This window comes from Dermacentor albipictus, chromosome 1, assembly GCF_038994185.2.
Source record: "Dermacentor albipictus isolate Rhodes 1998 colony chromosome 1, USDA_Dalb.pri_finalv2, whole genome shotgun sequence".
Classification (NCBI taxonomy): domain Eukaryota; kingdom Metazoa; phylum Arthropoda; class Arachnida; order Ixodida; family Ixodidae; genus Dermacentor; species Dermacentor albipictus.
Window position 1 is genome coordinate 317843525 of NC_091821.1, and position 13021 is coordinate 317856545.

The window sequence follows — 13021 nt, forward strand, 5'->3', positions numbered from 1 at the left end:
GACGAAGGGAACTAGAAAAATGGTTGCAAGGCAGACATGCCCATGTTCCACTCGACTAAATGTCTCCAATGCAAAATACCTCGTACTTGAAGTAAAGCAGATGGGGTCGCTACTGCGACATGCGTGGAACGCCCGGGATATGGCACAGCCCACTTCATCTGCTCTGAACGTGCGTCATCTATGACACGTACTTGGTCCAGGAAATATATGGCGCCGCCTCGTGCGTCCCGCCAACGAACCTTTCTAGAAGACAGTGGTCTTCACGAGATACTTTCATTGCTTTGCATGTTGTGGTGTTTTCTGCATGTTGTTTGTCTGTGTCGTGAATTGTGCGTATCATTTTTTACCCTTCCCATCTCGAGGAACATGCTAGGCATGCCGCGTAGCATGCTCGAGTTAGAGTGGGTAAGGGAAGAAAAACATAGGAAGGAGAATGAATGTGTGCGAGTAAGTGCAGGGGACAGACATGGGACAGCTAGAGCTGGTCATGGGGTATTCGCTTTGTAGCAGGAAAGAGAGGTCTGTCGTTGATGGGAAGCTTATTTTACGCTGAGGTCATCACTTAACTGCGTAAATGCCCACAAATGCTTGGAAGCCAGGTTGTTTTCATGTGTGTATTTTACACACATGTGTACTACAAGCAATATGTGACCTCAGCGCTGGGTCCCGTATAAGCATCAACACCGAAATGTCTGCAGAAAATTTTAGACATATTGCTGCATGCACATTGCAGGCACACTGGACACGTCAGACTGTATACTTGAGCCGCACGCTGTGTATTGTCAACTCCGGCGTCACAAGCTTGCCCAGGCCTCTGTGGCAAGCATCAACAAATTCGCGCATGGTACGTGCAACTGCTCACTTTCGTTGTTACTACACATACAGCATACGACCCGGATTTCAAACCGGCACTATTTTTTACAGTATGCCTCAGAAATGGACGACATCGAGAAAAACTCCAGGCACTGCGAAGTCCACAATTGTCGATACTACTTCGCTATGCGGGTTTGCAAAGAGTGACATGACACGAGAAATGGGGCAAGCACGAACATTCGAACGACGAAGCAACGCGCGACGCAACATCCGAGAGTTCAGGTCGACAAAGATAGCACGCACCGCTGGTGGGTACTTGGTCCCCGGATCAAAGCTGCAGCCTCTCCTTCCCCTCCAAAACGACCGCGGCAACCGTCGAGAGGCGACACGAGAAAGGGTGGGGAAGGGGGGAGGGGGGGGGGGCGCGCGAGATGCACAGCAGCCACGCAACGACGAAAGACACACAAGGGTTCATCAAAGCAGCCTTACAAGCCACGGGGAAAAAATAATAATAAACGAGCTGGGGCATCTGAGGCCTAGCGGCATGCGTGCTCAGCGGTGTCGAAGAGAGGAAGGGAACTAGAAAAATGGCTGAGAAGAAGGGAACGATGGAGTCACACCGACGCGAGAAGACATCTGCGGAGACAAAAGAGAAACAAAACCGCCGAGGGGGGTGTTTCGGCCAGTTTCACTCGAGAGCGACGAATACACGCGGCGGCAGCTAAGAAGCGAGCCGCTCAGAGAGAGGGGGGTGGGGGGGGGGGGAGAAAGAGAGACATGGTTGGAAGGAGCAGAGCGAAGAAGCGAGGTGGCAAAACAGGAGGAAAGGGGGGCGCTCTTCCGAAGAGACATTCGCGCTCGTCGAGATCTGTCACGCGAGGAGCTTTAAAAATAAATCCGCGAATCACACCTCCTCGGGTCCTTTAAGTACACTGACGTTCGGCGTGGGGATGTGTCTCGCCAACTCGGCGTGATTTATAGCGGGTTAATTTTGGATAACGCCGCCACCGCGGACGGCGTCGTCGCGCAGCCACGTAGATGGGAACTCTTGCGAGCGCAAGACGAGAGCCCCGAATGAGCAGCGCTCAGGAATCGGCCTCCGTGTCTGGTTTAGCCACGAAGTGGGGTTCCGAGGGGGAGTTCTTTTCCATCAGGCAGTAAACGTGCCGGAATAACGGCATGCGACGCGTGACGCGCGTACACCAGGCTCTTGAAAGAGAGATGCTAACAGAGTGCAGCCTCCTCTCCCCCCCCCCCCCCCCCCGCGGTTTCTGGTGACGTCAAAGCGCCGGCGGGCCGGTGCGCGTGCGCGCCGCTCGCGTATGCGCGCCACATGCTTGCAATCATCGCTCCTTTGATATACGGCCCTGCACGAGCCTCACGAAACACGCGCTCCGTATTGCTGGCAACGAATCTGGCCAACACCGAATACACGGACCAGGACGAAGAATTTGTACGGAATAATTGGCCTTGTGACGGACTTGCGTGCAGTCGAAATAGAAACATCATGCCTAGCGAATACCCTCATGGTCCTCGGCAAGATTACCTGATTCGGTGGAACTTGCGGAAAAATAACCTTCTCGAAGACTCGCCTCGAAGTTATGATCGCCTAAATTCTGCCTGGGGAAAATGCACACAGTCGCTCTCTGCTTTGCGGACAGACATGTGCTTAGCCAGCAGCATCATTGAACTGACTAAGAGCGCCAGAGAAAACTGCAGCCCATGATGGCTTCGCCCTATTTGTCGTAATATGTATCTGTCGGTAAACCAGTAGCCTTCTCGAACGCCCCAAGGGGCAGGGCAGCCCGAATGATGACCGACATCTCTTCCTCCGTACGTAACGTCAGTCGTGGCCGCAGTGACGTGGCGAATATGAAGCGTCTCAAAGAACCTGCGCTACCGGCTTTTTTTTTTTCTTCTTTTTTCACAATGCCACCGCCGCTTCTACATGCCGAGGAACCAGAAAAGAAAAAAAAAGGACACGTGGGCTAGCAGTTTACTTAGTTCCAGCATAATAAAAATGTGGCCATCACGCCACGAATTGCCATGAGGGCGAGCGCGTGCCTGACGGTGAACAGAGGCGGAAGGGACGAAGAAGAAGAAGAAGCAATACCCCGAGGTCGCGGCACGTTCAACACCTCGCGCGCTTCAGCAGGCGGATATCGCGACGCAATCGCGTCCGCAACTTCTCATCCTCCGCGCGAACACGATCGCGCTCGATAGCACAGCGCGCGTGGGGGTGCGCGCCGAGCCGTAAACGAGGACCCGGCGTACAGGGCGAAAACGCGAAGGGAGAGTTCGGCGGTGTGCAAGAAGAGGGCGCCGCCGAGAACGCTCTCTTTAATAGGAGCGGCCGACATGACGCCGGTCGGCAGCTGCTTGCTCTCAGTCGACGGAGCAGAGCGCACACGGATTCATACACACTCATTGAGGCGTGCAGGTGCGCCTCGGACGGCTGCATTGGAAAGGAGTGATTTCTTAGTCAGAGGGACAAGGGCTACATTTGTAGGGCGGATATTTCCGGGGATGCTTTCACTTCTACGTGACGTAACATCTGGCACGAGCGTCTCACCCCATTGCCGGGAATACAGTATCATTGAATTCACAGACATGTGCGCAGTCCAGTTAGTATAGCATAATAAGGGGCGAGGTTGTCGTAACGTCCAGGAAATGTGTCTAACTGTTCAAGACTTCTTACGCCATGTCCGTTCACAATCAATCCCCATGCGAGCTGCATCTAATAGCCCTCGAAGAGATTGTTCAAAAATATTGTCTGCGCAGATATCTGCACTGCGGCGAGATTATCCGACAGCTGCCGCAACCTATACCCGGTGCAATTGTCAGGAAGGGTTGCAAGATCAATCACAATCCTTGCCTGAGGTTGCTTCAATCGTGTAAAGTCGTAGGCAATGCGTCTCCTCTCAGTCGCATTATTTCGCCCATTCTTTTTTGTTTCAATTTCCGCTGCTTGCAGATTAGAATACGACGCAGCTGACACCCGGACCAATGTGCAGCTCTGTGCAGCCAACAGATAAACCTGCTCCTGTAGCGACGTAGTAGACAGGGCGCTGTAGCTTTGAGCAGAATGCAAGTCGCTAGTTACTCCATGTTATCAGCTTTGCTACTGCAGTAGCAAAGCTGATGAACCAATAGCGGCGCATCAGAGTACTATGCTGCCTTACGCGGACGCTTATATTACATTAAACTTTACTTTCAGTAGAGGTGCACCGCCAGAGCTGACATTACCGCGGCACATTTCAGGGCACTTCTACATTAATCTCATTCTACATGTACATATTCTACATATCTAATCTACATATTCTCAGGCGGAAGCCTGAGAATACCGGCAAAAATAAATGTGTTTCGAGATGCAAGTATGTTGCGCGATATCAGACGCAGACTCCAGATGTCTGGCTAAAATATTTTTAAAGTATACTTGACGTAACCGAGACAAAGGTAGAAACGCCCCTGGTAGTGTTTCGTATTTCCTTTTTGTCCTGTTTGACTACGAAGACGCTCAATAAGTGCGAACGAAGGCGCGAGGGCGCTAACATCAGTCCTATAGGTCGCCGGCGGACTTCTGTCCATCGTCAATGTGAACAGACCTAGGACACACCCGTAGCGAATATGAAGTCGAACGGTGTGCCGGATACTGGGTGAAAGCAACGACGGTCGACACAATTTGCTGAGCCACTGCTCTTCAGAAAACCTTGTTTGCATTCCGGGTTTATTAGGTGTGTGACACCGATGACGTCAGTTTTGACACGCTTGTATCACAGTATGCCATCGGAGACGAAGGCATCTAACGCCCTCGAAATAAAGGACTCCGGCACAGTGGCACGCGCGGCCGCTTCGTTTTCGCACACTGGCCGCCTTTGGATCCCTACCGACGCGCGCGCGACCGCGATTCACCGCGAATCGTGGGCAGAACGCGACCGATCGCAAGTGTGCCACCCACGTTTGGAAACGCGACGCGTCCGCACACCGACGGCGCTGGAGAAAGAATAACTCACCGGGTTGATGCTCGGGGCTTGCTCAGTGATAGTTGTTGCTAGGCGATGCATCCCTTACTTAGTCGGTGCTTGCTGTCGCGCATGAGCGAACTTTAATGTTCATACAAAGCGCTATTTCTTTGTCTATCGGTAGACGCAAGCCGGAAACCTCGCACGGTGCCCTTGATCGACGCCTACTTATAAGCGCGAGGAGCGACGCTACCACGGTGAAATAATGCGGACGCGAGCTAGGCCTACGAACATTTAAGGCTTTTGCATATCGGAGCATTCCCCGCCTCCACACTTTGTGGATCTATGACGCCTACTCACTGAGGAGGATTGGCCAAGGCTGCGAAATCGGCGAGATTTCGCGGAGAAAAAGAGAAAGATGGCGCCCAATGCGCCCGCGACGCCCTACGTCTCGCTTTTAGGCTTTCGCAGCACGCGCGCGTCCCACATGCTGCAGTGACAACGAAGTGGTGCAGAGGGCAGCAACAGCTGACATTCCGCATCGTCTCGCCCCCTTATGCGCTTACGTAAGAGGAAAAGAATGGGTTGCAAAGAACTGAAGGAACGTCGCACTATTGTAACTCAATTAAACAGGTTAGTTGGCAACGTGAACCTATCTGCAATATGGTTAACCAGAGTTACGTAGTCGGGACGTAGGGAGAAGAGCACATGGCGAATAACTGCAAGTGAACAAGTCTCAAAGGTGCCCAGCGCCTACCGTCACTTGCAACGGCCAGACGACCCCCAAGCCAGCCGAATTGTGTACGAAAGCAAGAGCACGTATAGGCGCGCGCAAACGAAAGAATGCAATAATAAAACGTAACCCAGTATGCTAAAGGAGCTCATTACGGCTATACGAAAAACCAACTAATACTCCAGTTCAGGCAACAAGCCTGCCTGAGAGCTGCCGACCTTCAGTTTGTTTTTAGATTCCACTTAGCGCGAGGAGCGCGAATGTAATGAATACATTCTGAAACGCAACCGCCAGCAAATTTGTTCACAGATGGTAGGTTCAACGTACAGACACAAGGGGGCCTCTACGTAGTCTCCTTAGTACAAGGCTTATGAAACATCCCACATCTGCCGCGTCCATTTCGCAACTGCATGCTTGATAAGTACGTAACCGCTAGAAGTACGGATAACGGCAAGGCACGGAGTATAAATTGAGCAACAAAGTACCGAAGCAGGACTAAGATAGACAAGGGAGAGTAAAGCGCCTAATTTACTTCTCTTTCTAGCGTTTTCTTTCTTTTTTTCGTTATTTTCTCCGGCATGGGAGGAAACTCTATCAAGTCCCTGTCGACGACGTCCGGCTATTTTAGTAGCGTGGAGGTATACTCATCCTAGCCGTCTTGTCTGTCGTTACCCCGATCTTCTTATCCCCGCACACTGCTGCCGAGTGTGGTTTTCTTTTTCCTTCTCCTGGCTTTCTTCACCTGCTCATTTTCTTTCTCTGTCACTCTTTCGCAGGCGTCCTCTCAACCTACGCTCTGCCTTCCGTCAGGGTTTTGAGCCTCAATAAAATACCGTTTGACGTGCGCTCCCTCCTCCGCACGCGCTCTCTCCCATCTACCCTTTTTCTCCTTCAACACCGTGCTCTTCTTATACAGGGCGCCCCTGCAACCCTCGCAGGCCTCCGGCTAAGTTGAGCCCTGAACGCTGTATACGGAGGCACACACGAACACAAGAAGAGCCAAATTTATAGTAACTGTTCCTTAAAAAAATAAAAGGCAGCGAGAAAAAAAAAATGGAGGTGGGGGTCGATGTATGTCGACAAACAAATAAAAGCATGCTAGCTGCAAAATGAGTAAGAAAAAGGCAGAAGGAGCTACCGGAAGGTTATTACAAAAAAAGAAAATGGTGGTGGCGGGGGGAGAGGGAGAGAGAAGGATGGGACGACAGAGGTAAGCGGCCAGGCCACCCGTATTACACACGCGTACCGGGGTGGATGCCGTGGTTACACGCGCAGGAGCCTCTGGAAGCGCACAATTTCGCAGCGAGTGTTGGAAGCCATTTTCCGTTCTTTATAATTATTGTTATTTTTTTCATAGTGCAGTCTTTCCCTCTCACTTATGGAGCTTGCGTATAAATATAGGGGCCCGCTGTATCGGTATCCTTGGGCAGGAGATGCTGCACTCCCCGTCCTCCCTCGTTAGTGCGCTCTCGGCTCGTGGCGATCATCGGCTTGTTTGCCCGATGAGCGCCTGGCTTGCGGCCCAGAACTGGTTCGGCGAGTGCCGGCTCAAGACTTCCGAGTGCGCCCTTGGTCGTCGCCCTCGGTCAGTAGCTAGACTTTAGAAACCGGCTCGATAAGTGAAAAAGATTCCCTGCGAAGATATGCTCGTTCGCGCAGTGTGGTGCGACGAACAACAACCCCCCCCCCCCTCCAACAAAACAAAAAAAAATGATTTGCGGTATACATGTAATTCGCGTACTTGCCTTCGTCTCCTCTTTGGTGCATATTTTCACAAACAGAAATAATTTCGCCGCTGTCAGCAGGATTTCGCTCATACTGCATCGCAGCAGCGCAAGTTTACGACTGCCAACTATGTTGCACGGTTAATCCGGTCCAAATGTCTCAAACGTGCGATGAAAGGGAAGCAAACGTCCACTGAGGATGTGAGCACTTTACTTCGACATCATGTGGGACCAGCGACAGTCCACAAAAGCAGCGCGATTGCTGACCTCACAGCTCTCCGTTTTCATCAGTTAACGCGGGATGTTGGGGACAGGATAACGTGCGACGGATTAATACAGCCCGATGCTCATTACGCGGTGGAGCGCTTCCCGCAGCAGCGGGCAGCGTTGGGTCAATAACAAAATCTCGTTACGCAGTATAGGCGACGCGCAATGGACGTGTGTATGTGACACCCAGTCGCTAAAGAAACCACAAACGCATACACGCACTTCTCGACGGTAACAGTGACAGCCGTCCTCGTTGCCAGTGAGAGGCCGATACGAAAATAAGCCTACTTTGAAGTGCATCAATAAACAACGGCTTCGAAGGGGGATGCTGATACACGTGCGCCACAACAAGCCCCTGGAGAACGCACTTTGCCTTCCCTCCACGCATTCCCTTCGCTGTGATCGCTTTAGATAGCGACTCACGAGTCTATTCAATGCTGCCGATTACTGTTTCCACGCGCAGCGCGGGACACCACACCAGCTAAAGTCAAGCCGAACGGTCCTCTGTGAAAGAAAACCCTACAGGAAAAACGAACAGCGATATCGCCGTTTGTTTTCCTTCCTATGTACTTCAGATAAGCTACGATATAGGTCTTGGAATAACGCGCTCGTTACTTCTCTTAAACTATAAATTGCAACGGAATGGTTGTATATGAAGATGAACGGGTAAGATCGACACATTATACTCTTGAATCAGTTCAAATGAAGTTCAGTGTCGGTAAGTAAAAAAAAAAAAGCAACTCTAGCGAAGGCGAACTCAATCTCGACATCTTTGCGACTAGCCGCTGGGTTCTGAAAAAATTGCACTCACTTATATAATTTTCTGGTGTATAATTTTCTTGTGAAGACCGTGAGCTCTTCTATTGGCGACAGCTCACTTTAGCAGCAAGCGAACCAGGCTCAACATTAAGTGTGCATGGGTACATGTTAGCGGTAGAGAATATATAAAACCAGCATAAGCAACGCTACGATGTATATTTTCTCAAACAAATTATCCTAAAGTATAGCAATTTATTGAAAGCCTTACTTTCGAAAGAGGGAATCACACGGTATCTGTTAAGTCTTTTTGAACAAAGTTATATTTTCATCAGTATAGTCTGTAGGTCGCTTAACAAAAATTTCTATAAAAAAAAAAAACAGATTTCACTTTCGCGACGAGTTTAATTTAAGCACTAACTTCATACGCGCGCTTCGGTTGCCTGGCTTGCCACAGAAAGTTGATCGCGAGTGGACAATGCTTAAAAATGCGCATGTCTGAATCTATGTGCATGCTATCCAGTGTTTGTGTCGGAGGAGAACATATATACCTGCATGTGTTTATGTAAATTAACTACGCTGCCTGAGTGGACTGGACTGCACGCGCGTGTACGCAGGGTTGGGCTCCCGCATGCTTCGTACTTATTCTTACTAATCTTAGCGTTTTGGTATCATTCCTGTGGAGCAGACGGTACACATTATTGTGACGTCAAGCTTTCATAGCGAAGCTGTCCCCCAACGGTTTTCGTGCACCGGGGCGACCATTGTTAAATCTCAACCAAAGAGCCGCCGGTAGCGCAGATTGCGTCGGATACCTAAAGCAGCCGTCATGTGACGAGGGAGTCGGTGATGCACCGCCACAAACAGCGTGCTATACACAGTTTTATTCGGACAGCGGAACGCAAAGTCGGGCGCCGGCTTCCGTAGAGCCGGCGCAGGTTACCGGGAAATGACTCTGATATAAAAGAGTAAAGAAGTGCTAAGCTCGGATGTAGTGAACTGCTTAAAAACAGCTCGGAAATATCAAATAAATTTTGGGGTACACAGTGGAGCGTTTGCGAAACCTCGGATCACTTTCTGGCGGTGGCACACCGGACAACTACGACTTCCAAACGATGCGATAACGCCTTTGTGGAGCTTCGCTGCCTTTGATGTGCGAGTTCCTCGTACTGGCATACATTTTCGAAGGCCTTTCTCTTTCTTTCTTTCTTTCTTTCTTTATTACAGAGTTAAATATATATCTCTTTTAGCAAGCTGCATGCGGTGCGAGGCCAAGAAGCGAGCAGTCACAGTTCTTGCAGTCACAGTTCTAGCTTCATGCAAGTCCGACTACCGCCATGTTCGTCGGGAGGAAGCGAGCTGCCGGCGGAGGAACCCGTGCGTTCCCAGCGGGCAGGGGAAAAAAAAAGGAAGAAAAGAGGAACAGGAAGCGGAGACCTCGCGGGCGGAAGCTGCTTCGCGGCGATCCATCAGCCACACGTCACGGCCAGCTCGACAGCCACCACGACGACAGCGCCCTCGCAAGGCCGAGCAGGTATACACGCTACGGTCACGAGCGGTCGAAGCTCGCGACACTACTGTACGCGCACGTGGGAAACGTAACTGAGCGCAATACACATTAAACATTAAAAATAACAAGGGCCGGGGGGGGGGGGAGGAGGGAGAAAAAAACGCGCGCCATCTTGAATTGTTTCACCGCAAACGACACCGATATCCGGGAGTAGATACATATTTAAGACTCGTTAAAGCTAAACAGTCCGACTTGAACCACAGACGCAGTGACAGTGGTGCGATGCCTCTTGGCCGCCATTGATAACGGGGCCACCAGACAAGTTCGTTGGGTCTCTTGCTCGCAATTTGCGTGCGACAGAAGCTCGTTTTCGGCTGCGCTATAGATTAAACAGAAACCACGACGTGTCTCGATTCTTGCTGGAACCACTTGTCCCACACATATATATCGCTGCACATAGTTCGGGACAAAGTAGGAAGTACACTACTTCAATACATCCAGGTGATTGGCGGTGTGTCACAGAAGCTATAACGGGATGAGCGCGTCATCCTGTCTTTAACGTGACTATTTAATCTGAATGTTTCAGAGGGTAGAATTCAAACCCTGAGTTCAGAAAACGTGAACTTAAATGAGATCTTAGTGGTCGCGACCACGTGCTGCACAACATCTTATGTGCAAGAACAAAGCTCCGGCCTAAATTCAGTTGTCCCCCATGCACGTTGGTAATCTACACATAATTCCATTCTCCCGACATTCCCACCTCGCTGACTTCGCTCTCGTTTATTTAACAAAATTAATTTGACGCTTTTCCACCTGCGGCTCGGAACAAAAATTGACATCAACTAAGCGCACGCTGCCATGTGCAATGCAGGCCCTTCAGCAATGCGTTTGCGCATGCGTTGTTCGTTATATGATTGGTATAGACCTGGTAGTTGAACATAGCCTCCCCTGAGGATATTTAGGTTAGCGTAATACCAGAATGAGAGCGGGCTCCTCTACAAGAGGTATGGGGCTCGTTTCCACAACAAAAGTCCCGCTGAATCGCAATAGGGTTAAATCAGCCAACATGAAAATAAGTACACGGAACTATCGCTACGTGTATATCGAAAGTTCAACGCAAGTCCTGAACACTCAAGTTCCAACACCTGAAAATTTCGTAGTAATGAGTGGCATGGCTCCGCCACCATGTTCATGAGTGTTTGATGAAGAAAACAAAGAGCCATGTACATTCACCGTATCTGCCCGTTTCGTGCAGTGCGCGAAGGCAACCGTTTTGTATACCACGCTTATTCGACCTGACTAGACCACAAACGACGGGAAGAAAAGGACGGGCTGTTTGAAGATAGCGCGGTGTTCACGTTCCTCGCGTGATCGCGACCTCGCGAGGAACGTTCGCCACTCGGGCACACATTCTCTGGGGATGCGAGGGTAACCCTCCCCCACAATCATTACTGCCAGCTCTCTCCGAGGAGGGTTGGAACCAGCTGCTGACAAGAGCAGACAAGAAAACGCAACTCGCACTCGTCTCGTGGGTCAAAGACGTCGCCCTCACCTGGGAGCCACACTAGGCCTACCTGCCCTAACTTCCTACCCTGCAGTGGCAAATAAAGCTTTCTTTCTGTCTCTTCACGTTCCTCGTATGCACTGTCTCTCCGTTCTTTTCCGTTCTTTTCCCTTATCCCAGTGAAGTGAAGCAAGGCGGATCCGTTTATAGCTACGTTTTCACTTGAACCCGCAAAATAGAGTCGGGTTTGTCAGGCTGGAAACCGGCCGTCGGGTTCATGCAAACGTTAGCGGATCGGGCCGAGCGAGCGTCGAGGCTCGTTCGGTCAACCCGCCTGCAAAGGTCGGGTGCAATAGCTGGGTCAGCTTGACTTCTGACTCAATCCGCTCCAGTCGAGTTCATGTAAACGAATGCTTAAGCTGCTTATGTTTCCCTCCTTTCGTTTCTCTTTCTCAGGCACGAGGTTAGCAAAAGCTCACAATGTTCGCTTTGCCGCCAGCAGAACAGCAGACCAGTGCGAACATAGAGCAAACACAGACCTTCAACCGAGAGACATCGATGCTGCGAGCACAAGACACACTACATAACACAGAAACCAGAAAAGCAACAAGAAGCAGACGAGTTGCTTACTTTGCCGATGTCGTCCATGCTGCTCACACGGCCGTTGGAGTCGCCGCTGCGGCTTGACCGAGATGATTTGGGTGTGGGACTCTGATTGGCGGGTGCGAGTGTGTTGCAGGGTTGGGGCAGGGATGGTGGGGTGGACAGAGAACAGACAGTATTCAGAGTACGAACAAAGACACAAGGCACACACGGACCAACTCGCGGTTCACAGTCACACAATAGGCAAGCACAACAAACTCGCGCATGCGCACATTAAAAAAGAAAGGCCAAGAAAATGAGCACTGCTACACGATAGCACAGGTTGCAGACCATACAATACACACGGCAGGATATATATTCGTATAGGAGCGCTATTGCGTCTTCCTTTTTTTTTTCTCGTATGCATGCTTTGGGAGGCTGCTTCAGCAGAGGGTGATCCGAATGGTTTAGCTGGCAGTGGAGGCTTCACCCCTTCGTCTTTAACGGACGAGCACGCGGTAAGGCACATCAGGTAATGCTTTTGAAGTACCCCTAGGCAGTTCGGTTCTGTGACCACATCAACAAATGCAGAAAGTAAAAACAGAAGAATAAACGACACTCGGTGCACCATTATGCATCGGCAGCATCAGTACATGATCTAAACCACAGTGACATATGTTCGGAGTGGGAGCACATGCGCACGGAACGACTGAAGCACCAAAGTGAGCTTTTCTCGATGCAGAGATCTTGGCGCGAAGAAAACGCCCTATTTTAATTGAGAGCTTTAGATTAGGGGAGGCAGGCGTCTTGCGTAACCAATAGGCCAAGGTCTGCGTAGATTTTTCTGGAAGTCAAGCCGTTTGAGTATACGCAAGTGGGACGCAAGCCGTTTGCATCCTCTAATGTAAAATATTATTATATCAAACTATAGCCGAGCAACAAATTTTTGGAAATAAGCTAGCAGGCGGTGCAACGCGGCATTCTGATGCAAATTCAAGATAAGAGTGAGCAGGACAATACAGAGCCACCAAAACGACACAGCGGAGGCGCACCGGTACGCATACAAGCACACACCACAAACGCATAACACCACATAAAGAATAGCGGCCGGCAAAGGAAACGAGGACGGAGTCGGCCGGTGGCGGCGAGGTGCGACATTACACGCGCTTT

At 50.5% G+C, this 13021-nt stretch overlaps 1 protein-coding gene and 1 long non-coding RNA gene across 10 annotated transcripts in view; one reads left to right on the top strand and one right to left on the bottom strand.

Annotated features, from left to right (window-relative positions):
- The window catches only part of LOC139054517 (uncharacterized), a 149943-nt gene that overhangs the window by 120565 nt on the left and 16357 nt on the right, over positions 1-13021 (top strand). The window contains exon 2 of one of the 2 annotated variants that reach the window (XR_011511300.1): positions 9483-9789. The exons of the other annotated variant lie outside the window; for it this stretch is intronic. This is a non-coding gene — a long non-coding RNA (uncharacterized lncRNA). The remainder of the gene's footprint in view (positions 1-9482; positions 9790-13021) is intronic. 2 annotated transcript variants of the gene reach the window in all.
- LOC135904029 (AT-rich interactive domain-containing protein 3C-like) overlaps positions 1-13021 on the bottom strand; it is a 247089-nt gene that overhangs the window by 94044 nt on the left and 140024 nt on the right. For 4 of the 8 annotated variants that reach the window (XM_065434597.2, XM_065434606.2, XM_065434615.2 and 1 more), the window contains one exon: positions 11900-11980. The exons of the other annotated variants lie outside the window; for them this stretch is intronic. In XM_065434597.2, the coding sequence (XP_065290669.1) occupies positions 11900-11980 (81 nt within the window). The remainder of the gene's footprint in view (positions 1-11899; positions 11981-13021) is intronic. 8 annotated transcript variants of the gene reach the window in all.